The 27,257-nt window shown below is 53.5% G+C and overlaps 1 protein-coding gene across 2 annotated transcripts in view; it reads right to left on the minus strand.

Moving 5' to 3' along the window:
• Positions 1-808: 808 nt before the first annotated feature.
• Positions 809-27,257, minus strand: part of MYOM3 (myomesin 3) — a 47,414-nt gene continuing 20,965 nt past the window's right edge. For both annotated transcript variants that reach the window (XM_067724115.1, XM_067724125.1), the window contains 22 exons: positions 25,010-25,184; positions 22,714-22,835; positions 22,129-22,316; positions 21,768-21,894; positions 20,449-20,627; positions 17,264-17,378; positions 16,344-16,500; positions 15,531-15,640; positions 13,941-13,985; positions 13,105-13,241; positions 11,616-11,760; positions 11,417-11,476; positions 10,958-11,025; positions 9,773-9,883; positions 7,920-8,007; positions 7,355-7,393; positions 6,999-7,107; positions 5,691-5,854; positions 5,430-5,466; positions 5,230-5,252; positions 3,535-3,590; positions 809-2,293 (listed from right to left, as the gene is read on the minus strand). In XM_067724115.1, the coding sequence (XP_067580216.1) occupies positions 2,033-2,293; positions 3,535-3,590; positions 5,230-5,252; positions 5,430-5,466; positions 5,691-5,854; positions 6,999-7,107; positions 7,355-7,393; positions 7,920-8,007; positions 9,773-9,883; positions 10,958-11,025; positions 11,417-11,476; positions 11,616-11,760; positions 13,105-13,241; positions 13,941-13,985; positions 15,531-15,640; positions 16,344-16,500; positions 17,264-17,378; positions 20,449-20,627; positions 21,768-21,894; positions 22,129-22,316; positions 22,714-22,835; positions 25,010-25,184 (2,516 nt within the window). In that variant the 3' untranslated portion in view covers positions 809-2,032. The remainder of the gene's footprint in view (positions 2,294-3,534; positions 3,591-5,229; positions 5,253-5,429; positions 5,467-5,690; positions 5,855-6,998; positions 7,108-7,354; positions 7,394-7,919; positions 8,008-9,772; positions 9,884-10,957; positions 11,026-11,416; positions 11,477-11,615; positions 11,761-13,104; positions 13,242-13,940; positions 13,986-15,530; positions 15,641-16,343; positions 16,501-17,263; positions 17,379-20,448; positions 20,628-21,767; positions 21,895-22,128; positions 22,317-22,713; positions 22,836-25,009; positions 25,185-27,257) is intronic.

The raw sequence follows: 27,257 nt of genomic DNA on the forward strand, positions 1-27,257 counted from the left end.
TTTAAATCATTGGCCATTGGGGATTAACTCAACCTCTAGTCTCTCTCCCCTCTCCAGAGGGAAGTGGAGGTGGCTGGGGGCAAAAAGTTCCAACCCTCTAGTCCTGCCTTGGCCTTTCTGGTGACCAGCTCCCATCCTGAAGCTATCTAAGGGCCCCCAGTCACGCCATCTTATTAGTATACAAAAGACGCTCTTTTCACCCTGGAGATCCGAAGGGTTTTAGGAGCTGTGTGTCCCAAACCAAGAGCAAAGACCAGATATAAAATTTTTAAATTTTATCACAATGTCCTTTAGCAAGGTCCTTTCTTCCACCTGAGTGGCACTTGGGGTTTACTTGGGATTAAGTGGGGGAAGCTAAGACAGAGAACAGCGAAAGGTCTCAGGGACCTCCATCCCCACTGCCCCACCCTGGACCTGCCCTGTCCACAGTCTTCCTAGGTAGGAGGTAGTGTCAGCTGAAAGGACCCTCAAAAATGACCTTTTAGACTTCTTGCTTTATAGATGGGAAATTGAGGCCCAGACAAAGGAAAAAAAAATGCCCAAGATCACACAGTGAGTGCTTGGCTTCAAGCCTGGGTGTGTTTGCCTCCAAGACCTGCGTAATCCTCCATACTCCTTCCCAGCCAGGGCACGGCAGGACACCTGGCCCCCTCGCCCCCCTCACCGAACACCTGGCCTGACTGCACCTGTGGCTGCTGGGGGTAGGAGTCACCCATCATGCCTTGATGCGCGTGTAGGTGGTAAATGTAGGAGTGATTCATTCTACCTTTAAACTCAGAAATCATCTCAGAAATCAGAGGCGGGTGTCATGTTTTGATGTTGGGAGCACAGATGGGTTTTATTTTCTCCTTCAACATTTTTAAGGTTTTCCAAAATTTTACAACAAACATCTCTAATTTTATAAACCCCACCCCTCCCAATCTGATTTAAAAAAAGAAGGAAACTGGAGGGTGGTGAAATGCCCAGCTCCGTACAGAGGTCCGGTAAGCAAGGCCGACCAGTATCTGTCCCGCCAGGCAGAGGCCCTGAGCTGGAAGTACTGAAGGTCATCCAACTCTCTAGCCTGGCATCCGGCCACCCAGGCAGCATCACCCCTACGCCTCACCTTTGCTCTCACCATCCCCTGCTCCTGAAATCTCTTCCCACGACCATCGCCAAATCCAACTTATTTTTTCCGGGCCCAACAACCAATTCTGCTAGTTCCGTGAAGGTGTTTTAAAGCTCACCTTCCGTAGTTGGGATGAACACCTCTCTCCCTCCTCTGACCACCCGTGGAACTTTATGTGGACCTGCTTTATAATCCTGATCATCTGACTTGTCCTGGAGTCATTTGCACCCAGGTCTGACTCTCCTCCCGGGCTGAGGTGTCCCTGGGGGCGGGGCCTGCATATCATGTATCTCGGTGCTCCCAATGCCATCCACAGCCTGGCACAGGCTAGACTTCAAATGAATGTTCGTTGAACTTAAGTGAATTGAAAATACAGTATCCAAAAGGGGGTATTGTGATAAATCCGTTTATGGGGGTACATCAACCTCGACACTACTGTCATTTAGGGTTGAATTCTATGCGGTGAGGAGCTGTTGTGTTTAGCGGCATCCCTGGCTGCTACCTACTAGACGCCAGTTGTGACAACCCAAAATTTGGACACCGCCAAATGTCCCCTGGGGGATGCAACTGCCTCCTGTTGAGTATCACCGGTGTATGGTGTCAAGGGTTTTCATAAACAATCCCTAGGAGTAGGAATTCCCATTTGATAGATGAGAAAGGCGAGGCTCATGGAGAGTTCAGAGTTGAAACAGTTTTGCACGTAGGTCTCCCATTCCAAGTCCAGTGCTGAGGCCTGGAGGCCTCCCAGAACCCCAGCAAGGTCTATGCTTCTCCATTTGGTGTAGCTACTCCCCTCCCATGTCCCGGGTCCCACAATGTCCAATCCCCCCGCCCCGCCTCCGTGGCTTGTGCCAGGCTGTGAGCCACTGGTTGACCCTTGTAGTCCATGCAGACCAGACCTCAGGCTGTGCCTGAATCCGACCGTCACATCTTCAGCACCCTGTCCTCCTCCCCGTGCTTGAACACGCTGATGGTGACCTGGCCCTTCTCGGAGCCATATTTGTTCTTGACGAAGACACCGTAGCGCCCGCTGTCCTCACTGTTGACCCTCTCGATGGTGATGGTGACCTCCAACCCCTTCACCTCCATGTGGTAGCGGTCAAGGAAGGTGACGGGCTGGTCATTCTTCAGCCAAGAGACTTCAGGGATAGGATCTCCTGAGATGACGCAGGTCAGGCACAGGGTCTGTTTGAAAGGACAGGAAGGGAACGCTCAGTCCACACGCTTGGAATAACCCTTGGTGAAGTGTGAAGCTTATAAACCTTCACACTCCCAGGGAGCTCCCAGTATAAGCTGCTCCTTGTGGTAAGTTCATTATGTGTGTTTTATTGTGACCCATCAAGTAATAACAGTAAAGGGAGATGTTTTACTCTAACCCCACATCCTCCATTCTCAACATTTCTACGGGAACACTTAACTATTTAGACTGTTGGGCCGTTATTACTTTAGCAATTACCTGCCCCAGAATGGCCTGGACTTTGCTTTAATGCTTTTTATTGTATATTTCATTATGATTTTACCATGCAAATAAGGCTAGATTGCTTTTTTTTTTTTGCGATACGCAGGCCTCTCACTGTTGTGGCCTCTCCCGTTGCGGAGCACAGGCTCCGGACGCGCAGGCTCAGCGGCCACGGCTCACGGGCCCAGCTGCTCCGCGGCACGTGGGATCTTCCCGGACCGGGGCACAAACCCGCGTCCCCTGAATCAGCAGGCGGACCCCCAACCCCTGCGCCACCAGGGAAGCCCAGCTAGACTGCTTTAACATAAAGATTTAAGAATTGAGTTTGAAAATTCTCAACAGAGCAATTCTCACTGCAGAGGCACTCTAGTGTAATGGCCGTCTGGAGCTGGGCTGCCAGGCTGTGAATCTCAGCTCGGCTCCTTTAAGCTGTATGACCTTAGGTAAGTCTCTTAACCTTTCTGGGCCTCAGTTTCCTCAGCTATAAAGTATGACTAGTAATAACACACTATTTCATGGGGTTGCCTTGATGGTTAAATAATGGAATAGTGCCCGGCACAAAGTAAGCAACATGAAAACGTTAGCCATCATTTTCTAGAACATTAGACTTGAAAAACTTCAGTCCTCAAAGGGCTTTTTAGGTATCATCTAGTCAAACTCCTGTGGAAACTGAAGTTCACACAGAGAAGTCCGTGACACCCAGGGCCACCTGGAGAGATGGGGTAGAACTGGGGTGAGCACAGGCCTGTCACCGCCCCCCCCCCCGCCCAGGGGCCTGACACCAGGCTCAGTGTCTTTCCTTTATACTACATGTGACCAATGAGGTGTGGTCACTCGGCCAGACTCTGGTGCATCCAGCCCCTTCGGCTCTGGAATCCACGGTGCTGCGTTGCTTCGTGCTCTTTGATGGATACAGGAGGGAACCCAGGGTGGGACTGTCGGCTGTGGGCTGGGGAACAGTCAGTACCTTATCTTCCATGATCGTGGCCACGTCCGGCAGGCCCCTCACCACTTTGGCACGATCTGGAAGGGAAAAACGAGACCCCCCCAGTGATGAATGTTTTCCTGCCAGCTGCTTCCCAGCAGCAGGTTCCACGAAGTTGAGGTTTATTTTGAAGCAATGCTTCTTTTTCTTTCTGCATCATTTGGGGTGGACATCCTTAAACTTGTGTTATGTTACTTCCTTGCCTTTATAAACACAAGATAGGGACGTAATGTGTTTCTGTCGTTGACCTGAGGTTATTATCATGGCTGGTGGTACCTGGAGGTGACAGTGAGGTGCCCCTCCCCTGAGGACTGGGAGAGAAGGTGATAAGGTTGCTCTGAGCCTTAAACTGGCAAAATGCACACAACAGGTGTGACGAACCAGCTCAGGGAGTGAATAGGAAGGGAGCTTCCGGGACACTGACTCTGGTCAAGGGAGGGGACCTGGTGGCCATGGCGGCTGGGCAGGAAGAGACTGTGGCTGTAAATCACTAAGCAGAAAGCCAGCATGTCGCAGTCGAGGCTGTGGGAACGTATCCTAGACCACGATCAGGGATGTGCCAAGAGCCTGAAGTGGCTGGTGTCTGTGCGACGGATGGAGGGGAGGAGGAGCCTGAATCAGGGTTGAAGGGGGAGGGGAAGGATGGCCCCAGAGATGGACACTGTTGTGGGAGGAACGTTCCCCAGGCCCATCGTGGCGGGCGAAACAATCCACTTCCCCTGACTCTCAACTCGGCCAGCCCTAGCAAGCACAGGTGGTGAGCTTAGGCCCCTGTGTTAGGGTCCTGGAGGGGTGTCCTGTGCAGAGACTCGGCATTCCAGGATGGGGGGGCAGGTGATTAGGAGGTGTGACGGGCTGAGTCGGGTCTGCAGGCTGCGCTCCGCCCACCGAGGTGGCCGCCCGCTGCGAGGGCTCCTCACTGCTCTTGGACCCCAGATGGCCCCCTCCCAGATGGCAGTTATGAACGGCCTGCACTTCCCGCCAAGTGGGGACACTCAGGGACAAGACGCCACATAGGGCTCATGCCCCCTCCTACCAATGGCCCCAAAGGGTCAGTTTCCCTCCTCACTGTCAGGTTGAACGGGGCTGCTCTGCTCTGCTGCCAGGAGGCTTCCCCTCATGGAAGGTCCTACATGAGCCTCCCCTCATGGAAGGTCCTCCACTGACCGGCTGGCTCACTGAGACCAGAAAGCCAGCCTCCGGGAACTGGGTGCTTTAGAACCGGTTGCGGGGACCCGGAGAAGCTCCAGTGCGTGGGCCTGGTGGTCCCCCTGGGCAACTCAGAGGCTGTGTCCTGGATTAGATGAGGCCCTAGGGCCCCCACAGCCAGAACCAGCTTCAGCTTTGCAGTCGTCCCCTCCCGGGCCTCGCTTGGAAGACAGGGCCTCGGTCCTGTCTGCCCCGGCCTTTGGAGTCCCACCGACATCGGCCGTGTGCCTACTCGCCACCAGGCCCGCACCAGGCACATCCACATCCACGGTCTCAGGTATCCTCGGACTCCTCATCCACCTGTCTTCACGCTGCCACCATCCGGGTCTCCCGGCAGCTCTGTGACGGCCCAGAGCCACACAGACCCCATGGGAAACTGGGACTCCAGCTACCTGCCAGGAGGCGTGAGCAGCTGGGAAGCCGCCCCAAACTCAGAAGTGGAAACAACAGAAATATGGCTGGACTTACTCTTCTCGATGATGGCCAAGGCTCTGAAAAACGGAAATGGGAAAAAGCCTTGGTGTTTCATTTGTTAAAGGACAGTCCTGCCCGGGTAGGGGGGAGGGGGTGACGGGGGAAAGGTGGAGCTGTCCGGCCTCCCAGGAAGGGTCCTGTGCTCGTGCACCCCAGGGGCCTTGATCACACTGAGAAACGCCGAGGAAACTTACTTCAGTCTCTGATGCTCAGCCAGGGCATCCTCAAAAGCTACGAGAAGGAAAAGGGGAAAAGGTGTGTCAGGGCATCTCCCCCCAATCTCCCCGCTTCCTGCAACCCACAGGTATAGAGCTCAGCACTGACTGTTCCTTCACTCTGTTCCAGCATTCTCTTGGGGGCAGTGCTAGGATTGGGTGGGGAGATGGGAGCCCCCCCAAAAGGCCGTGGGGTTTTCTAAACAGGTTTCACTGAGGACAGACAGGCGGAGCGCTCACCTTGCCCCGAGAGATCAGCTGAGAGCTGCCGGACTTCCTTCCCGGCCGCTATCTCTAGGGTGTATTTGCCCTTGTCTGAGTCTTTGGGGTCCAGGATGTGGAGCCAGATGTCATCCAGGGTGGTACCAGCCCTCACCCGATCACCACTCTCCAGGCGCTTCTCTCTGAACGTGAGGGCGAAGAAACGGTTAACACAGCTCAGTCCGGGACGGGCTGTCCGCCCGCCCATCTACAGGCACCCCTGCCCCAAACTCCTCTCCCGGGGTTTTGTTCCCAGATGTGTGAGCTGAAAGTGGTGACCATGCATGAGATATTTGATATATATCTGTCCACTCATCCCCTCATCATTCATTCATTCATCAAACCTTGTGGCCGCGCTGAGTCTATATTTGTGACATGTCCTGCAGGCTGGGACTTTGAGGAAATGGTGCTCCAGGGTCAGTGACCACCTCCCCACACCCCACCAGTGGGAGCCACTTCCTCACTTCATCCTTTTCCTCACCATAAAACCTCCCAGCATTTCTTCCCACAATCACTCTTACGTAATTCTTATAAACTATATATAAACTCCTTTCCTTCTTTACTTAAATTTCATTCCTAAAGACACCTGGCCCATGTCAGTGTTTTGTCACAGAAGTGACACCTCTGGGCTTCGTCATGGGGCTCAGAAACTCTAGAGAAGGAGCTTCACTGTTCTGAAGTTCAGCCTGGCCTTGGTCTCACTCACATGACCAATTTGGCCAAGTCCGTCTAGCCTTCTCCATAGAATGGGTGCAGTAATGTCTGCTCCACAAGGCTGAGGTTTGCAAGTAAGAAGCACTGGGAAAATTCTGCTCCCAAACTCTCTGGGGTCACTTAGCTCCTGGCGGAGTCTCTGATACCTGATCCTGCCTTCAAGGCCTGGCCCTCAGTTAGTCGTCAGCCCCCCAGGTCCCTCTGCCTGCACCTCTCCCCTCAGCCTGGCTGCCTGAGTTTGCTAAGGCTGCAGAGACCCACAAGGGCACTTGATCATCTGGTTCCCCATCGTTCCTGCATCCTTCTCTCCCCCAGCTCCCAGATGGTGCTCTAAGACAATGGTCCTTCTCTGCCATGGATATTCTGGGAAAGTGATCTTAGCGCCAGGGTTCCCATCTTTCCTGGGGAGCCTCCCTTCTGTGCCTCTAACAGCTGTTCCCTGTCCCAGACTCCCTCTGTGGACAGCAGGACCGGTGAGAGACCCTGTCTCTGCTAAGCCCTTGGGACTGGGCTCTGAGGCGGGTGCTGGGCCCCCTCCAGCCTCGCTAGGGCTCCAGGGCAAGGCCAACCTACTTGTGGAACCAGGTGGTTTTCATGTAGCTCGCGTTGTAGTACTTGACTCTGCTGAAGAGCCGGATCCCCTCCTCGGTCCCCTGGATTTTCAGTGGGGTCGCAGAGAGGGCTGGGGAGGCATGGGAGCAGGGTGAGTCTTCCCCAGGGCCCTTTGGGCAGCACATCTGGGGGGCAGCCAGCTCGCCCCTGCTTTGGGGCGTGGTGGGGGAACACAGTGTGGTGAAGAGGCAGGAGCATCTCCCCCCAGTCTTTGAGGCTGGAAACTAACCCCACCCCCAGCAGCCAAGGATGGCTAGAGGTCCCCCGGAGGCTCTGTGGCATCACGGCAGCGCTGAGCAAGGAGGGGGCTTGCTTACCACCAATCCTGCCCAGCTCAGTGAAGATGGCATCCAGGGCTGGAGGGAGACAGAGGGAATGGTCAGCTGATGTAGGGCTCTCCTAGGGAGGCACCAGGTGGGGCCGTCCTTGGAAAAGGCTGGTGGACCTTATGAGCAGCTCTCAGAACACAGGTTTAGGGGTGGGGAGGGGATCTGGGGCACTGCGTGACTGATGGGGCAGGGGGGCAACACAGATGGAGGACGAATGGGCCGACACGACAGTCTTCCTGCAGGCTGAGACGACCAGCCTGGTGAGGAGCCTGGGGCCCGCTGGGGGTGGGGGCGGGGGGCAGAGCAGAGAACTCAGGCTCCAGGTCTGGAAGCCTGGGCTCGCTGTGGGATAGTGCAGTGAACATGGGCACCAGCGTCACACAGACCAGGCCCTGCCACTGACCAGCTGTGCAGCCATGGGCAGGTCACTTAACTCCCCCGGGCCTCAGTTGCCCCAAGTGAGGATCCCAGACAGTTTCCCCACAGGTCACACTGCATCTCTTGGTTCAGTGTGAGGCCCTCCTGGCCCGTCTCTGATGTCGCCGGCTCCTACCTTCACCTGTGAGGTCCAGGATGGTGTCGTCCTCCCCTCGCTCATCGGAAACCTCTGCTCTGTAAATGCCCTTGTCCTCTTTGGAAAGCTGGAAAGAAGGATGTGAGAAGGTGGTGTCAGCATGAGTTCCAGAAGGAGCGATGGACAGCAAGTCAGGAGGCCTGGGCTCTAGGCCTGCCCCTAACTCTCCTCCCTGGGCCTCAGTTTACCCCCCTGCAATGGGTGATCTCTGAGGCTCCTTCCAGCTCCAGAGCCCTTTGATCCCAAGCCCAGGGCTTGTCTGGGCCTGGAGGTGGGGCGAGAGGGGGAACTGAGGGCAGAAACAGATGCCCCGCATGTGATTCTCAGGTAGCTGCTCTGAGCAGAGCAAAGCGAGCCCTCCTAGCAGAGCTGGGCCGAGCAGGGCGCACCCTCCACCAGCGCTGCCCTGCTTCCCAGGGGCCCTGGATAGAGGGACCTCTCTGCATCTCTCAGAAGGAAGTGTGCTTTCTTTTGCTCAGGACAAGGGGGTCCTTACTGGCACATGCTTGTCAACCCCAAGTGAAGCCCGGGTCAACACTCAGCAAAGCAAGAACTTGGGTCATGCTTTGAAAGCAAGGTCAGAAGTCCGCTGTGCCCTCTCATTACACAGCGTCTCCTCCAGGGGCTGCGGGGGTGGGAGCGTGATATCTGCCTCCCTGTCCCCTCAAAGGGCCCCTCTCACCCCAACCATCTCTACATAGTGTGCTTTGAGGCAGGATTCAAGGCAGAAGCATCTCTTAACTGGGGTATCAAAGGGCTGAAAAGCCCAACAGTCTTCTCCCATGTCTCCTGCCCCCTCCCTCAGTGAAGGCTCCGAAGTCCCAGCCAAATTCCGGTGACAGTGATTGGAGAAACTTCCGGCCCCACTCTCAAGCTTTGTATCTTGGTATTTAAACCCTCTGAGCCTCAGTTTACTCATCTGTAAAATGGTGGCATAATCCTTGCCCTAGCTACGTACTATAGTTGCTGTGAAGATCAAGGGAGATAACTTCGGAAGCCAGAAAGTTCTGCACCAATAGGCTGGATGATTATGACAAGACTCAGCAGCTATAAAGCACCTACTCGATGCCAAGCCCTGTGTGAAGAGTTTGCACTGTGATGACAAAGGCCAACTTGCCATCGTCTTGGCCGGGATTTGCGAGAGGACCCTGAAATCATTATTTCCTTCCTAGTCTGCAAACCTGCATCTGCCGCCGTCCTCCTTGGCACACGGTGGGGCCACAGAAATCAGGGACAAGGCAGAAAGACATTGAATATTTAAGAATACGTCTTGCATTTCTACCTTAACCAGGTCACACTCCTCCAAGGGCCATGGGGAGGTCATGGGTGGGAGAAGTGAGCTCCAGGCCCTGTTTTGCTCTGCCCAGACCTGCCTCACACGGAGACCGTCTTCCTGTCCTGAATCTCAGGCTGCGGGGGCAGGAAGGAATCTCTGAGAGAGCATCCCTCTGACCCGCTTGTGTAACAGATGAAAACTGAGGTCAGAGAGGGACAGTGACTAGCCCAGGGCCATGCAGTCATGGCCCTCATGCTGGCCCGGCAGGGCCAGGACTGGAATCCAACTAAAAGGAAAAGTCAGTATTACTGAGCCTGTTTTTATTTAAAGTTTTGGTATTGTTTTCCCTCATGGTCTTTTTTTGGGGGCATGAATTTTGATCCTTAAAAATACTGCGTGAAATATGATTTATCTTGAGTACTGAGCCTTTCAGCGCTTCCTGAGAGTTTGTGCGTGAGGTCAGTGCCTCACTTGCCTCACCCTGGTCCTGACTCCCTGCCCAGTGCTCCTGGCACTGCCTGGAGGCTGTGAGCCCTGAAGTCAGAGCTGCACTTACCTCTTCCATGCAGAGAAGCCCTGCTCCAGTCTGCGGGTCGTACTGACCATCTGGGAACTCTTTCTTCTGGAAGAACCACTGGAAGCGGGTTTCTTTCTTGGTGTTGGTCACCTGAGGAAGGTGGGGAGTGAGGAGACTCCTTCAGGCTTTCTCTTTTAAGTGAAGACTCAGATCATCAGAACCTTTTTTTTTTTTTTTACAAACATGACTCCCCCCCCCGCCCAGGCTAAATCTCAGCCAACCCCTTCCTCACACCATATGTCTCCTCTGATGGTTTCTGGACTCAGGACTTGTGCTAATGCTATTCCCTCTGCTTCTTGATCCCTTTCCTACCCTACTTTTTCTTGTAAATGCCTGTGTCACCTCCTCCAGGAAGCCTTCCTTTAATGCACCCTGGAGTGTGCCCCATCGTGAGTAATCAATTTCCTGCATGTCTCCATCACAGCAGGAGCTATGCTGTTTTCGCCAAGATCTTGCTTTGGACTGTGGGATCTTACAGGCCTAAGGAGACCACTTCTTCACCCTTGTATGCCCAGTGCTTGCAGAGTGTGTTACACAGAGTAGGTACTTAGGTTTGCTGAATGGATAGGCTTCTGGGAGTGCGCCCTCCCCTCCCCTGCCCTCCCCAGGTATCTAAAAGGCTGCAGGGTGCTGAGAAACAACACCCGCTTTGGAGTCAGGCACATCCGGTTAAAACCTGGGCTCTAGACTCGGCCTGTTACCATGTAGTCTTCAGCTAGTTCCCCACTTGGTTTTTCATCCTGCAGTGGGGATTGTAACACCTCTCTCACAGATGATTGTGAGGCCGATGAAATAAAATAATGCTCTGAAGTGCTGAGAACAGTGTCTGGCAGGGCTACTAACAGACACAGGGACTACCACTCAACGTATAGAGCCGTCGCTTGCTCCCAGACCCCTGACCCCCAGAACCCCTCCCAGAGCAGCTGGGAGATCTAACTCAAGGCTGACTCAGCGCACTAATTCACACTAACTCTGCTCCCTGGGTTTTTGTTTTCTAGTTAAATGCAAAATCCCTGGGGCTACTTCCTCTGCTTGGGATCACACCAACACAGGGTGTGGAGTTGCAGGGAGTGGGGCAAAAGACAGCCACGGGGCTTGGGGACAACCACAGGTCTTGCCCCACGGGGCCTGGGGGCAGGGCTGGAGGCGGGGGCGGGGCTTTGCCTTGCACATCAGCAGCACTTGGCAGTCCTCGGTGACCTTCCACTGCAAAGGCTCCTCGAAATACGGACCTATGAGGGCAAAACAGCACGCCCAGCGGTCAGAGCGCCGGGCTCGGCCCGGGCGCCACCTGGTGGCGAGATAGGGGAAGGCAGCTGGGGAGAGGCACCTAATGACTACTGGCCCCTCGGATTCTGGGATTCCGCCCCCACGAGGGAGGGGACTGGGGTGAGGTATCTGGGAGGCATCTAGGGTGCAAAGTTTAGGGCGCGCAGTCTCCGGGCTGGGCAAGTGCTGTTTCGTTCTGGCACAGGGACAGCACTAGATCAAATGGCAGTGGCCCTCCCTCAGGGGGGTCCAGCAGGGCGGAGGGATCTATTAATCCACTTGCCCAGCGGTTCCCCGGCGCTGTCTGCTGGCCTGCTGGCCGAAGTGTTTGAACTTCGCCCCAGCAGTTCTTACCCTGCTTTCTCTTCCAGTCTCTTCTCTTAGCATCTGCCTCCCTTAGAAGTTTGTCGAACTCTGAGAACACAGAGGGGGGAACGCGTGTGAACCAGAAGTAGCGCAGGTCCAGAGGAGGGCGTCAGGATGGATAGAGACACCCAGGCTGAGAGCTGAGGCCGGGTGCATGGGGCAGGGCGGGGGTCAGGGCACAGCTGACCGTCATCCACCAGAGCCAGGGTGATCTGGTTCTTGGCTTTTCCGTCTTGGAGCTGAGCAGTATACGACCCTTTGTCGTCCTCAGTCAAGTTTTGGATGATAACTTCCACCAGGCCCTTCTCTCGGACAAAATTGATTTTGCGGTTCTGGGGAGAACAAAACCCGAAAGTCTTTCTGCCCTTTTCCAATCCCAGGGAATTTGTGCTGTGGGGTGCAAATCGGGGTGTGGTTGGACTTGGGGGTAATAAATGCAGAGTTAGAAGTCTTCAGAGACTGGGGAGGGGGCCCAAGGTACCCCTCTCCTGTGTATAGACTGGGCTTTTCTCACACCCGGCCCCTGAGAACACCCTGGGCCCGGCAGACACTGGAAAGAGTCTTGTGTGCTTGTATCAGTTGCAATTAATAATAATCCCCAACCTCCTACTGTGCCATGTGTTTTGGTTATTTTCTACTTCTTTTACAATTTAATATAAAAAAAATCCCCCATAAAACTGTAAAGGATAATATAAAAAAGCCTGGGAACCTGCTACCCAGAATTAGCACTTATTTACATTTTGTCACATTCTAACAGCTTTCAAACGTTTTATTTTCCACATTTAGGGTGTATGTGTGATTTGAGAGAAACGTCTAATTTGATTTCTCTATAGCGGCACCTGCTAGTATCAGCGCTGTGTACCAAGAGTCCAGACTTTGTTACCCTGCCTCTACCATGAGCCAAGGTCATGCTTAATCTCTGTGCAGAACTTTCAAATCTATTTTTTTTCCAATTGCTCCTCCTGATTCTGGGGCAACCAACCCCATTGTACCGATGCAGAAACTGAGGCACAGAGAGGTGAAGAGACCTGCCCAAGGGCACACTACCCACAGGAGATGAATATGAGTCTTCTGACATCTAGCCCTGAGCTCTTCCTCCTCTGTCAGAACCAGCTCCTCTCTTTATAACACATATTTTTTGATGGTCATCTGGAGATGAAATTCACAAATAAGATCTTCTCATGATTGAATCTCTCATGAGAGATTTTACTCATGTACATCTTCATGAGTACAAGAAGAACAGGAAAACGAATGAAAGAGCATAGGTAATATGGCTAATAGAATAAAAACTCTCTATTCAGTGTATGTTAACACTGCAAAAAAAATTCTTTGTGTTTATATCTCAGAGTTAGGGTCTAGGCTTGGATAATTATAAGCATGAATGTAGGTTTTTCACCTTACAAATGTTTGACAGGACAGTGAACAATTGTGGGAGGCGTGGGAAGTTCTTTGTGGGAGTGTTCCTTGTGTTGGCAAGTGTCTAGCATCCCTACCACCCACCCCCCAGGTACTAAAATCCAGGTGTCCTCACCCCCCACCCTATCACTGTGACAGCCAAAGCTGGTGGCCGTTTCTGAAAAGTCTGCTCGGGGGAGGTGCAGCCAGTGGAGATCACTGCCTGTGAGACCACCTCCTGGGCCAGGAACCTCACTTAGGGATTCTGAGCCCCCAATTACCGGTGAGCTGAAGATTTCCTGCTCGTTGAAGATTAGATGCAGCTCAGCGGCTGGAGACAACTTTTCTACTTCCAGCCAAAGCCGCACCTCTCCTTGCTCGAGGATGTCAACGTTCCAGCCGGAGATCAGCTTGATCACTGGGAGGCAGAGGACAGGAAAGGGTGGGCAGGGACCCCTTCTCCCCTCCCCCCTCCCGACAGCCCCACCTTGAGCACACTGTGGGCATTTAATGTGCAAAATGTTTCAGAGTCTGACGCAGACACGACTGGGGATGAGGGGCTGGGGAGGGTTTCCCACATTCAGTCCCCCTAGATTGAATTCATCTCAGGGAATTCATCCTCTTCCCACAGCTTTGAGGTCATGCTTCTCACCCTGGCTGGACACTGGATCCCCAAGGGCTTTCAAAAACACCAGTGTCTGGCTCCAGACCCAGAGGTTCTGATTCGTTTGGGGTGTGGCCTGGGCATTGGGATTTTGAAAAGCTCCGGGGGCGATTCCAATATGCACCCAAATTTGCGACCCCTGCGCCAGGGCCTGCAAAAGCTACTCCTGGCCAATGGAGGGAAGCAGGGGTTTAGATGACCCACAATCCAAGAAGAAAAAACCAGCCACTCTGCCCTCCCTTGCATCCCATGTGCTCTCTGCTGGCTGCTCTGTTCCCTTCATGGACTGAGGACTCCCTGGGTCTCTGACCTTCCAGCCCCAAGACGTCCCCATCCTTTGCCCCCGCCCCCCCCCCCCCGGCTAGTTTCTGGCTCTTGGCTGACTCAGCCCTGCTCAGAACACCCCGGTGGGCCTGGCGGGACTGCCCAAGGCTGCTGGCTTGGACCACTTACCTGGGTTTCTAATCTCATAGCTCAGCTTCTTCAGCCTGTTCAGCTCTGGGACAGGGAGGAGCAAGGAAGAAACCAAAGAGAATGACATACCCGGGCCAGTGGGGCCCGTGGAAGCTGTCCTAGCGTCCACACTGGGCGAAAGTCCCGAGACACTCGGCTTGGGGTAACTTGGCTACTGAGGGGTTGATGATGACCACTGTGGGCCTTGGCTCTGGGGCACTGAGGGGGCTGCGGGGGCTGCCGCAGGCCACCCTGAGGTTGCTTATTCTCCTGTCCTTCAAGACCTGATCAAGTGCCACCTCCCCAGAGAAGCACCTACTGTGTGCCAGGCTCTGCGTGATCTCAGCCGTCCTCACAACATGCTGTGGGGTGAGCATTACTGTCTGTCTCCTGTGGCCCCTTGTTAACCCACTGAGCCATACTGTCCCAGCATCTGAGGGTCTGTTCTCCCCACTGAGCCATACTGTTGTAGTATCTGAGGGTCTGTTCTCCCCCACTGAGCCATACTGTCCTAGTATCTGAGGGTCTGCTCTCCCCACTGAGCATTTCAGTCTGCATGTGTCTAGGGCAGGTCAGCAGAGTGCTGTCTCACTGCTAACTGCTTCTTTGTGTTAGGTTTGTCTCTTCTGCTAAGCTGAGCTCTGGACCTGCATGGTATCTAGCACACAGTATGTGCTCAATAAATACGTGTTGCATGAATGAATTGGCAGGGGCAGGGCTCATATCTCATTTCCTCTTATAAGCTCTAGAGTCCTTAGCATGGTGAGTCTGGACACATGGCAAGCATCCAGTCCAAAAAAAAAGCAAACCCCATTACTTTTGTGGATGGCTTTAGTTTGCATGGAATCATCTAAGTATATCTGCATAACTGCATTGTTTCACTTAGGACAGCAGGGATTATAATCCCCCTTTACAGATGAGGAAACTGAGGCCCAGAGAGGTGTCATGACTTATCCAAGGTCAAGCAGCTAGGAAATTGTGGAACTGGAATTGCACTCTGGACCTGTCTGGCTTCTGCCTCTTAAGAAAATCAAATGGCCTCCAGTGCAATCATCAGGGAGGACAATGGGCTGTCCCAGTTGCTATGGAGACAGCAGAGGGTGAGTCTCATAGATGACGGCTGAGGCCCGGCATCCCCTCTCTGGTTTACCACAGTCCCCACTGCTCCCTTTTGCCATCCTCATTCCTCAGACTGACTGCCATTTGCAGTTTATCATTCTACTTATGCTGTCGTTTTTCTTAGGCTACGGAAGGAAGTGAAATAATTCACTGGTACCTTTGGTTTTTATCAAAAGTAGATAAAGTAAAGAGAGAGACAAGAAGAGCGTGAACTCCATCAGGCAGGGATTTCTGCCTGTTGAGTTCACTGATGTAATTCAGTGCCTAGGACAGTCTCTGGCATATGGTCGGTGCTCAGCAGACACTTATTCACTGGCTGACTGACTGAATGGGTGGGTGAGGGCCTACTTCCCTGGAAATCTCTGCTTTACTCATTTTTATTGCTTCTTGCTGGCCTCTGGGGTATTTGTGCTTGGGACTCCGTGTCTGGGTCGTCTCTCTGGGGAGGTGGCCGTGGAACAGGGGCATCACCTTCCTCCGTCAGCGTGTGGCTTGCTGAGATATCTTCGTCAGCATCGGTGACCACCACCGAGTAGGTGCCCAAATCCTCGAGGCCAGGTTCTTTCAGGATGATCTTGGACCTGCAGAGACAGGAGGGCTCTGAGAGGGGCCGTGTGCCCTGGAGGCCTGGGAGCTGGGGAGTCTCGGTCGGCTCTGCAAGCCCTGCACCCCAGCCCAGACCCCGGCCAAGCCAGTAAGCAGGGGTGGCAGCCTCCTTCCACCTCTTTGGGGTCCCCCGCCCAGGGCACGTCTGGCCTGCCACCTTCAGTGGTCCTCACTAGCCAGGCTCTCTGGAACAGTCTTCGTACTGGCCACATCCCCCACGCCTGCCTCTCTCCACGGGTCTCAAGCCATCAGCTTTGTCTCCTGCTGGACAGGGCCAAGGCCAGAGCTGCTGGGGGTGGAGGAGGGAGACCTGGGGGCCCTTGACATCCTAACCCCTCTTTTACTGATGAGGAAGCTGAACCCAGAGAACTTGCAAGAGCGAGTCGCTGGCACTCTCCAGCGACTCCAGCTCACTCTCCAGCGAGCGTCTCCTCGGAGGCACACACATTCCTTCCAGAAAAGGGTCTGCAGATGAACGGCACCGTTTCAGCCTCTCCAGGCACTCTCCCTCGCTTCTCCCCGGGTGGCAGTCAGCACCCCTCAGGAGAGACCAAGCAGTCCTCTCAAGCTCGTTATCTGGGGGTCCTGCCGGATGGTCTCACCCACGAGCTTCTGCCTGACTCATCCGACAACGTCCGGGACCTGCGGACGAGTCGTGCTGCCCCTCCCTTCACTTACTTGTTAACTTCCTCCTCGACCTTGACCCTCCGTGGGTCCGGCGGGCCCTTGTAGTCCTTGGACCACTGAAACTCCGAGGAGTCGGGGGCCTCGGGGGCCTCGAAAGCCATGTAGATAAAGCCCTCATCATCCACACCAACCTCGATCTCCCGAGCGCCTGAGGGCGGGATCCAGTGGGGGGCAAGAGACATTTAGACACAATAAACCGGGTCAGCGCCCTCCCCTGCTTAACCCCTCCAGCGGCTGCCCATTGCTCTTGAATAAAGTAAGAAACCCCAGACTCCTTGCTGTGGCCTCCAAGGCCTCGTATGATCAGGCTCCTTCTCAGCTCAAACGTCACCTCCTCAGACTACTGAGGCTAGCGTAAAGCCCACCCCGCCCTATCACCCTGTTGCACTTCCTTTATAGCACTTATCACTGACTTTTTCATCATTTACTTGTTTACTGTCCATTCGTCCTGCCCCTCCCCCCGCCAGCGCACGGACCTTGCTTTCTCATCACTGCCATGTCCCCGGCAGTTCTAAAGTGGGGACAGTGACGGCTCCCTCAGGGGCTTATTGGGAGAGCCAGACAGTGTAAGGACCCAGCGCAGCATCTGGCGTATGTGGTAGGAGCGGACCTCGGGAGCCGTGACTGCAAGGCAGGCAAAGCCACACGGCATATCTGAAATAAAGTTGCCTGTTCTTTTAGATATCCACGAAGAGTTGTATGAGTTTAAGAATGTGGCACGTGAAGGATGGAAGACCCATCACATGGAAGGAAACCATATGTTCAAATCTTGGGATCCCACAGAAATAAACGAGAGTGTGGACGGGAGAGAAACAGGCAGGAAGGAATGAGGGGCAGGAAGGTGTGGCGGGGTGAGGGCCCAGCAGGTTCTGTCCTCCTGCTGCAGACAAGCGTCCTCCCCCTGCCCCTACCTGGCTTGTCCTCCAGGAGTATGGGGTCGGTGGGCATGGACGGCTGCCCTGGGCCCGCTGAATTCACAGCCTGTACATGGAACACGTAGGTCTTCCCTGGCTGTAAGTCAGAAACCTGGGGGAAGGGAGGGGGCAAGAGTGAGCACCGAGGATGGCAAAGACCCACCCTTCCTGCAGCCCTGGCCACGGGCTGCAGGGGACCCCCAGGAGGGCCAGGCTGCCCTGGGGGTGGGGGGCAGGCTAGGGGCACATTGCTCTCCTGAGTTCCAGCTTCAGGTGAGCCTCTCCCCTGAGATTACCTCCTACGCTTGTGATGCCTGGAATTCCACCTGCTCAGAACTTAATGCATCATCAGCCTCTCAACAAGAAAACCCTTTCTCTTCCTGCGGCCCCTGCCTCTCCTCCATCTGTCTCCCTAGAAAGGAGCTTGGTAATCATCGTCTTTGACATCTTTTTCTTGAGCCCTACACATCTAATCACCGAAGTTCCCATTTTATTTCCCTAACGTTTCTTGAACGTGGCCTGTCTGTGTCCCAGCCACGCCTTTGACTGCAGCTTTATTTCTTCTCTCCTGGATTAGTCCAACAGTTTCCTAAATGGCGCCTCTGCCTCTAGACCCTTCTTCCCGGTTTATCTTTCCCTCTGCCAGTGTTTCCAAGATGGCAGTCTGAGTACACGTAACTCTTTCAGTGGCCTTCAGGGTAAAGTTCAGATTTCGAGGCTTGGTACCTAAAGCCTTCCTCATCCGTCCATCCTCAGCCTTCTGTCCTCTTCTCCGCGCCCCCTTCACTCCCTGACTCCTCAGGGTCCCCCACGCATCACGTCGCTTCACGCCTCCCTGCCTTTGCCCTTGCTGAGCCCTCTGCCTGGAACGTCCTCCCCTTCTCTTGGTCTAGCAACAACAGCTCACCCTTGGCCACTCAGCTTGGCCAGATGGGACGAGGCCAGGAGAGGCCTCTTACCTTCCTCCTGGGAGCTCCCAGAATCCCTCGGACCCTCCTTGATTGTACGGCACACAGTACTGTAATTGCCTGTCCCCTAAGGACTGTGACTGTAGCTTTTTACATCTACAATCTGGTTCCAGATCTGGCACTAAGTAGGTGTCCAGAAGTGTTGAGTGAATGACTGAGTGAGTGAATGCCGGCCAACCACCCACATGCAGAAACGGTGCCAAGTCACCGAGGCTCCCCAGCCCTGGGCCAGCCTGCCTGGGGAGCAGAGGGACCATCCATCTTGCGTGGCTCTCTCAGGCCAGCTGTCCAGCACTGGCCGACTCTACTGTAGGGAGCCGAGCCCCGTGGTGGTGGAAACTGCACGTCTCAGAGCATTCCATGGGCTGAAGCTTGCCCTTCTTCATTTGGTCTTTTTAAAAATAAATTTATTTATTTATTTATTTTTGCTGTGTTGGGTCTTCGTTTCTGTGCAAGGGCTTTCTCTAGTTGCAGCGAGCAGGGGCCACTCTTCATCGCAGTGCGCGGGCCTCTCACTGTCGCGGCCTCTCTTGTTGCGGAGCACAGGCTCCAGACGCGCAGGCTCAGTAGTTGTGGCTCACGGGCCTAGTTGCTCCGCGACATGTGGGATCTTCCCGGACCAGGGCTCGAGCCCGTGTCCCCTGCATTGCCAGGCGGACTCTCAACCACTGCGCCACCAGGAAAGCCCTTCTTCATTTGGTCTTAGATAGCCTTAATGTTATTGTTTCAAAAGGAAATACTTTTATTTTTTTCTGATTATGAAAGAAATTCATGTTTGTTGGAGGAAATATTAAAGCAACAGAAAAGAATATAAAATGAAGGGGTAAGGCTCTCCTGGCAGCCCCATTCCCAGAGATGACCAGAATTGACAATTTTGTAAAAATCCATTTAGACTTGCAAATGCACGTAAACCATGCAGAAACGTGACATGTGCCGTATTCTGCTTGTTAGTATCTTCTTTCCATGTTGTTTTGGGCCTCTCAAGCCTGCTTTCTTTCCTCTTGGTGCTAACAGAGTGCTAACGTGTGGTCTTGAAACCCACACACCCTCCTGCCTGCTGGTGAAAGATGCCTCAGGAAAATGAGGTGGAGAAAATACTCCCTCTCTCCCTAGAGCTGCAGAAGAGAAAACCTAATACACATCACAAAACTTTCCTTACAAACTTTCCTTAAACAAAGAAGGCCTGTGAGACATGCTGGCTTCAGAGATGGATGCTGTGAAGTCTGTGGTCCTGATGGATTGTCTGTTAGTAATTTGCGTCTGCTAAGAATGCTTCAGTGGACACCTTTGTTTTCTGACATGACAAATACGTGTGAGTTGTCTTTGTTATGCCAGGAGAGCACTGTTTGCGCTTTCCCTTCTACACTAGTGCAAGTGAAAACAACCACCACAGGTGAAGAAAACCGATGATTCTGCTAGATTTCTTATTTATCCAAAGAGTTTAGAGTTTGCTTCTCATTTAAATGAAGAAACGCATATATGCCTCTATGTTCATTAATATACAGCATGATATACATGTTCTAAATGTTATCTAACATATAAATATCCTGCTCTGTATTGTGCTTTTTTTTTCTTAGCCACATATGGTGGATATGTTTTTATGTCACAACATACACGTAGCTCTACCTCATTCTTTTTTTTTAATTTTTAAATTTATAATTTTTTTAGCTCTACCTCATTCTTTATATTATTGCCACTCCTTCAGCTACTGTAGCCGTTACACTCGCTGACACTGAGTCCACATTAAGGATACACTGTGATTTATTTAAGCAAACCCCCTACTGCTGGACATTTAAGTTGTTTCCAAATTTTGCCTTTATAAACAACGCTACAACAAGCATCACTGTCCTTAGGTCTTTGCACACTTGACTAATTATTTCTCTACAGTTCAATCCTAGAAGCAGAATTCCTAGCTCAAGGGATGTGCATGTCCAAATGCTAATATACCTTGCTGATTATAAGTGAGGTTTTAGGGAGGAGTCTGCACAGCATGGAGCAGGTTAAGACCAACCACCGGCCAGACCTACTACCAACTCGCTGCGTGACCCTGGCTAAGCCACTCCCCCTCTCTGGTCCTCTGCTGCCATTAAGTGAGGGCAGTGATCTCTGAGGGTCGTTCCAGCTTTGGTGTTCTGTAGTCCTGCCATATCCTGTGGCAGGGAAGGCTTAGGGCGGGCCCATCCTTCATCAGAGGATGAAGGGGCAGGGACTCACCCTCAGGTGGGTGCCAGAGATGGGGTCTGGAGTGACCGGCTTCCATTGCTCAGAGCCTTCCTCCTGGACACTCAAGCAGTAGCCTGTGACCGGTCCGGCCCCTTGGTACAGTGGGGGCTCCCACGTCAGCATCAGGGATGTGGCCCGCACTTCAAACGCCCGCACGCCATACGGGGGTCCTGTGGGAAGACAGGGTAAGAGAAGGAGATGGATATCCAAATGGCCAGCCAGCCAGTCGGGCAGTGGGCGGGTGGCGAGTCAGCAAGCTTGTCAATCTTTCAGTCCCAGCCAGGCCTGGAAGTGCCTGCTCTGGACATGGTGGGGACCTGGCCGGCCTTGGCTTCATGGCAAAGCTTGGTCTGTGTCTGAACTAGAGTTAACTCTTCAAACTGTGCTCAGTATCCCTTCCTCTGGGAAACATCCTTGACCCTCCCCATCCCTGTCCCAGACAGCATTAATCTTTCTAATCTCTTTGCCATTTCAGTGTTTAATGTAGAAGCTCAGGGTGTGGACTCCAGAGTCAGATCACTGGGGTTCATGTCCCAGCGAACACCCTTTTTCAGGCTATGGGGACTCTGGGCAAGTTACTTAGCCTCTATGTTCCTGTCTCCTCATCGGTAAAATGGGGCTAATACTAGTTCTTATAAAATAGTGCTGTTGTGAGCATTAATGACATAACTTATGCAAAGTGTCAGTACATAGGAAGTCCCCAACAAATAGCAGTTGTCTATAACTGTCGTTGTCTAAAGCATCACACGTAGTGATTATCTGCCATTCAGGTAAAGGTTTTGTACAGAAAACAGAACTGAGCTGAACAGAATGATGGAAGGTTGTCATCCTTCCTTCCTAAGGGGGAGATGAAGGGCTAGTGTGTGAGAAGGCTGATGGCGCTGCGGGAGTGGTGCAGAGGGGGACCAACCTGCCCTGTTTGTCCAGGATTGGGACACAGCTGGTAATACTGGGATGGTAATACTGCGGTGGTAACACTGGGAAAGCCCTGGGCAAACTGGGACGAGTTGGTCACCTAGCAGTGTGCCTTTGGGGTTTGAGATTGGTCTGTGTTGAGAATCGGAGCTCAGATGGGGTGTTGAGCTAGAGGATAGTTTGGATGGGGGTACAGGGCCAGTCAATGGCCAAGGTCAGGGCTCTTGACTTGGCAGAGTTAAGACTGTGTCAGAGGTTACAGGGGGCAGGGGTCTGGTGTTTGGGACCAACAGAGCAAGCTGGAATGCACAGCGAGCCCGGCGGTAGCGGTCATCTTGTTTGGGGGAGGGGAGGGGAGGGCAGGGGCTGGGCTTTGGCGCCTCCCAGCCGCTCACCTGGCTGAGGCATCATCCACTTTTTGCACTCAAACAGGCTGCTGGGTGCCGACAGCTCTCCAACACCAGCCCAGTTTACTGCCCGGGCACGGAACTCATAGAAGTGGCCTTCATGAAGGTCACTGACCTTGAAGAGCAAAAGCACAGACCGTGAAGGCTGGGGCTGGGGAGGCAGGGGACGAGGTTCACAGCAGGAGGTCTATAGGAGCTTCACGTAAGACTGGTCTGCACTTGACAATCAGCTGGATTGTCGAGGCACCAAACCTGAGGCCTCTCTCAGCCTCAGGACCTCCAACCCTGACCCCCACTCTCCACCCACACAAATCAGGACACCAGGCCAGTGGCCGCATTCCAGCCTCACCTTGCACATCTGGGTGGGGATGGGCTGCTGGTTGACCGAGTGCCAGTCCAGTTGCTCTGAGTCGTGTTGGTCCAGGAAGTAGCCCAGGATCTTGCCCCCTCCACGCCGCTTAGGAGGTTTCCACCCAATGACCATATAATTTTCCCCACAGTTCAGGAGGGCGAAGTCATATGGAGCAGATGGTGCAGCTACGGGGAGGCAAGGGGGTGAGGGCCACTGCTCCCGAGGGGCGGCCGGACTGGGCGGTGGGGCCCGAGGGAAGCAGTGAGCCTCCCCCAGTGGGTGCCCACCCTGCCCTGGGGCACGGACTTAGCCAGTAGCGTCCACTGGTAATGCTGACTCAGCTGCGTGCAGGGCACCTGGGCCTCCGAGCTGGTCAGACTTCACCCCATGGCCTCAGGCCGTTGCTACTTCCTCCCCAAAGGAAGGGGTGGTGGGGGTCAGCACCAGATCCCCTGAGAAGGCTTCTGCCCCATGGCCTCTGGAGTTGGACCCTCCAAGAGGTGGTGGATAAGCCCCCTGCTCTCTGCTCAGCCCAGGTCTGTCCCCAGAGGTGTGCAGGCTGCACCTGCCCCGTGGACTTACCCAGAGCCTGCTTGACCTTGACGGGTTCTGTGGCGGCTGAGCTCTCCCCAACTCCAGCCTCGCTGACTGACCTGATACAAAACTCATACTCCTTCCCTGTCCTCAGCCCGGGAACTGTAAACCTGCGAGAGAAATGTACAGCCTTCAGGAAGGGCCAAACCAGCAGCAGGGAGACATTCCTGAACTTTCTAGAACAACCTTGTGGGGATAAGTGGCCACCAGCGTGGTAGGAGTTGAGGCCTCAGTTCTTGCCTAAAGACCTTGTCCCTGCCCCCAGAGTGATGCCTGCCCCATGGAGGATGAGGTCCTTAAGGTTTTAAAGGATGTAGCTTCCAGAGCCCATCATTAAGGTGCGAATACGCTGGGAAAGTTACCAGTTGAAGGCCCAGGTAGCCAACCCCTAAACTGAGCAACTGGTACATCTCTAGGACTTTGGGCCTCGTCCTGGAAACACAACAAATGGCTCTTCTGATCTGTACGGTTGCTGTGACTGAAGCACAGAGTCCTTTTAAAGACCCCTGAATTACCAGCCAGAGACGTACAAGGACACTCTGCTTACAGAAAAATGTCCTCCCATCCTGTCTCTTCTTTTTTTTTTTTTGTGATAGGCGGGCCTCTCACTGCTGTGGCCTCTCCCGCTGCAGAGCACAGGCTCCAGACGCGCAGGCTCAGCGGCCATGGCTCACGGGCCCAGCCGCTCCACGGCATGTGCGATCTTCCCGGACCGGGGCACGAACCCGTGTCCCCTGCATCGGCAGGCGGACTCTCAACCACTGTGCCACCAGGGAAGCCCCTGTCTCTTCTTGATAAGATCCAAACTGTGAACCTCTTTTTTCCCTTTTCACTTATCAACATTTTCCTGTAGCAAATCTTGTTCTACAGGGAGCTTCCCTCGGCCAGTTGACCCCGAGGAGTTGAATGTTGGAATGTCAGAGGGGCCTTTATGGATCAAACCATTCAGTTTCTTCATTTTACAGGTAGGGAAGGGCTTCCCCAGAAGGAATGGGGTGAGCCAAGAGCACACAGCCAGTTAGGAACAACCTGGACCGAGCCCGGGTCTCCCGAATCCCAGCGCAGCGCCTGCCCGTTCAGTATTCATTCATTCAGGTCTTTTTTGAGCATCTCCTGTGAGCCAGGTTCTGAGGAGCTCATGGAACGGTGGTGGACCAGACCCTACCTCCCAGCTGAGCTCCCTTCACACCATCACCCCAGGCAGCACTGCTGGGCTGTTTAGCCTCTTTCCAGCCCTGACACATGTAACCGATGACATGCGCACATGTGACGAGGTCTCTGGACGTACCAGAGGATCACGCCACGCCCCACGTGTGGCACGTTCTTCCGACATGCCACTTTCATCACATGACTCTCCCTCAGCCCCTGTCCTCCCCTTCAGGGACGGACATCTGAATGCAAGTCAGGGGAGAGATGTCATCCTAGGGATAACCTGGACTCTGAGCTCATTTGTCCAAAACCCAATTAATTATTCTCCAACTGGAGAACTTTAGCAGTGACAAAGCATGAGTGACCGTGAGGCACCGTGTGCCAGAGGGGCACCAGGTCCTGTTCCCTTTTCTGGGTGAGATAATCTTGGGGCTCGCAGCCCAGGGTGAGGGGAGCCCACAGGTGTGCTCAGGGCCCAGCCGGTCGTCTGATGGAAAGGGAAGGGGGGGTGGGTGTCACCACCTGAGCCCCTGCCCCCACAGAGCCTCAAAACGGAGAGAAGTCATGAGTCCAGAAGCCTCGAGGGTTCTGCCTGCAAGGACCGGGGCCACCGAGGGAGGCCCCTCGGTGAGGAGGGAGACTCAGAGGGGAGTGGGAGTGGCATAGGCAAGAGCACAGGAGTCTGGGCGGAGGGTCAGAGAGGGCGAGTCTCTGTGCAAAGGTGCCCGGAGAGTGAGGGGCGGGTGTGCAGCCTGAGCCCCAGCCGCCCTGGATGCACTCTCTGCCTCTCTGTCTCTAAGCTCCTGGAAAGACAAGGCCTAGGCAGTCACCACTACCTGCAAACAGCACGCTCCTAGTGAGTGTTGCCGCAAAAGAGGCCGTCTGGGCCAAGTGCACTTACTAGCTAGGTGAGCTTTGGCAAACTCCGTAACTGCTCTGTGCCTCGGTTTCTTCATCTGTACAATGATAATAGAAGTAATAGTCCTCAGTTCAGAGGATTGCAGCCAGAACTAAACGACCTCATATATGAAAAGAACTTAGAACAGTGCCCAATGCCCAAGGCACCGAGAACGGCAGAGGCTTCATTATTACTACGGCCCTGCCCTAGGGCAGGAAGGGGTGGGGGCAAACTCACCTGCTGCCCTGGATGGGTTTGTTGTTAACTGTTTTCCACTCAGACGATCCTGCCTCCCGGGAGTAGATGTAATAACCCAGGAGCTCTGGGCTGTCTTTCACAGGATCCCAGGTCAGGGAGACAGAGGTCTGCGTGTCTCGGAAAGCTTGAACTTGAGTTGGAGGAGGGAGAGTGGCTAAAAATCAGAAGTGTGGACTGAGTGAAGATGCTGAGTTACACGGCTGGGGAGGGGGAGGCGTGTGGGAGAGGCGGGGAGGTGCGCACGTGGCAATCAAGGGGGGCACGTGTGTTGCAGACATGCCCTGGGGCTTTGGGCAGCTCTTCCCTAGTCCCAGAGGTGTCCTCCAGACTCTTGTGTTCTGAAAGTCTTCTCTCATCTTACCTCCAAACATCTCCGCTTCCTCACTAAAATCCCCATTCATTAACCCTACTATCGCTCTCTCTCTCTTAGAAGTCACCAGATCTGACAATTTTCCTCAGCCTTATCTTTGATCTCTAGGAAACTTCATTTTATTTCCCTTGAAACTTTAACTTTCATGGCTCCCTGAGACTATGCTCCTTGAGGTAGAGTTTGCCATGTTGTGTTAAATGGACAGATCTGGATGGATGGATGGAAGAATGGATGGATGGACAGATGGATGGATGAATGGATCAATAGACTAATGGATGGACAGGTGGCTGAATAGATGGATAGATGGATGAAAGGATGGATGGATATATGTCAGATACAGGACCTTCCTAGTTCTCTTTTTCCTTCTCAAACTCCTTACACATCCTTTTGTGACTTGCCCTCTTTCTTGTTTTTTTTTTTTTTTTTTTGTGGTACGCAGGCCTCTCACTGTTGTGGCCTCTCCCATTGCAGAGCACAGGCTCCGGACGCGCAGGCTCAGCGGCCATGGCTCACGGGCCCAGCCGCTCCGCGGCATGTGGGATCTTCCCGGACCGGGGCACGAACCCGTGTCCCCTGCATCGGCAGGCGGACTCTCAACCACTGCACCACCAGGGAAGCCCTCCCCCTCTTTCTTTTGTCCCCAAATGTGGGACTCCTCCAAGCGTCTGTCCCTTGACTTGCTCCATTTTTCTCCTCTTTTCTCATCTCAAGTGTCCACCTATTCCCATGTCTTCAGCCCTCACCTCTCTGCAGGCGACTCCCCAGGCTTTACCTCCAGGCCTGCTCTCTCTCCTGAATTCTAGAGCCTCATCTTCCATTTTTCCCTGGACGCCTCTCCTTGTGTTCTGGTGGTGCCTCAAAGTCAACAGGCAGAGGCTGAACTCAGCATCAATCCAACATAAATCCAGTAACTACTGAGTGCCTGCTCTGAGCCAGGCTCTGCACTTGGCCCAGGGGAAGTACTGAGAAACAGACTTGGGGTCCTGGGCTCAGGAAGGTCCTGTCAGCAACTTCAGCCTCTCAGGCTGAAGACAGTGTGACAGTGGATGAAGGCTGGGTGGTGGGAGAGGGTAGAAGGAGGGCACTCAGGGGCCCCATGTGTCCAAGAGACCTGATTCTACCCATAGGCAAGAACTTGAGCTGAGGACATCCATGTATGGAGTAGTACTCACGCACTAACATCATGATTTCAAGACCTGAGGATATGTTTGTGGCATAATGTTAATTGTAAAAGGTAGAATGCAAAGCTCTACACGTGGTTTGATTGGACTTTCAGAAAGATGCATTGGCGTGCATGCGTCAGAGACCAGAGGCCCAAGCGCCTAGATGTTCACAGTGGTTACCCTTGGTCAGCGGGATCCTGGGGTGGAGGGAATTCTCTTCCCTCCCTCCCTCCCTCCCTCCCTCCCTCCCTTCCTCTCTCTCTCTCTCTCTCTCGCTTCTTTTGTGTTTTCCCATTTTTGTACAATAACTTCACTTTCATAATACAAGTAAATGTCTTTTCTTTTTTCCTCTCCTCCCCTCCTCTCTCTTCTTTTCCTCTCCTTTCCTTCTCCGAACTGTACCAGAACCTTGCCCTAAGGCTGCCTTGTGGTCCAGAGACTGCCCACATCCAATCACAAACCAGTCACTGGCCAGGCCCCTGAGTCAAGACTAAATGTTAACCAGACCAGAATTAAAGAAAAACTCCATTTGCCCACCAACCTATTTATACTTACTATGAATATATATATCCATATATATATATATATATATCTTTTTTCTACATTATTGAAACAGTACAAATCTAGGACTTTGAAATCTTCCCCAAACAGGCCTTGCAGCGTATCAGGCTCTTCTCAGATGGGCAGCGCTACA

The sequence above is a fragment of the Pseudorca crassidens genome, chromosome 2, assembly GCF_039906515.1.
Source record: "Pseudorca crassidens isolate mPseCra1 chromosome 2, mPseCra1.hap1, whole genome shotgun sequence".
Taxonomy (NCBI): Eukaryota; Metazoa; Chordata; class Mammalia; order Artiodactyla; family Delphinidae; genus Pseudorca; species Pseudorca crassidens.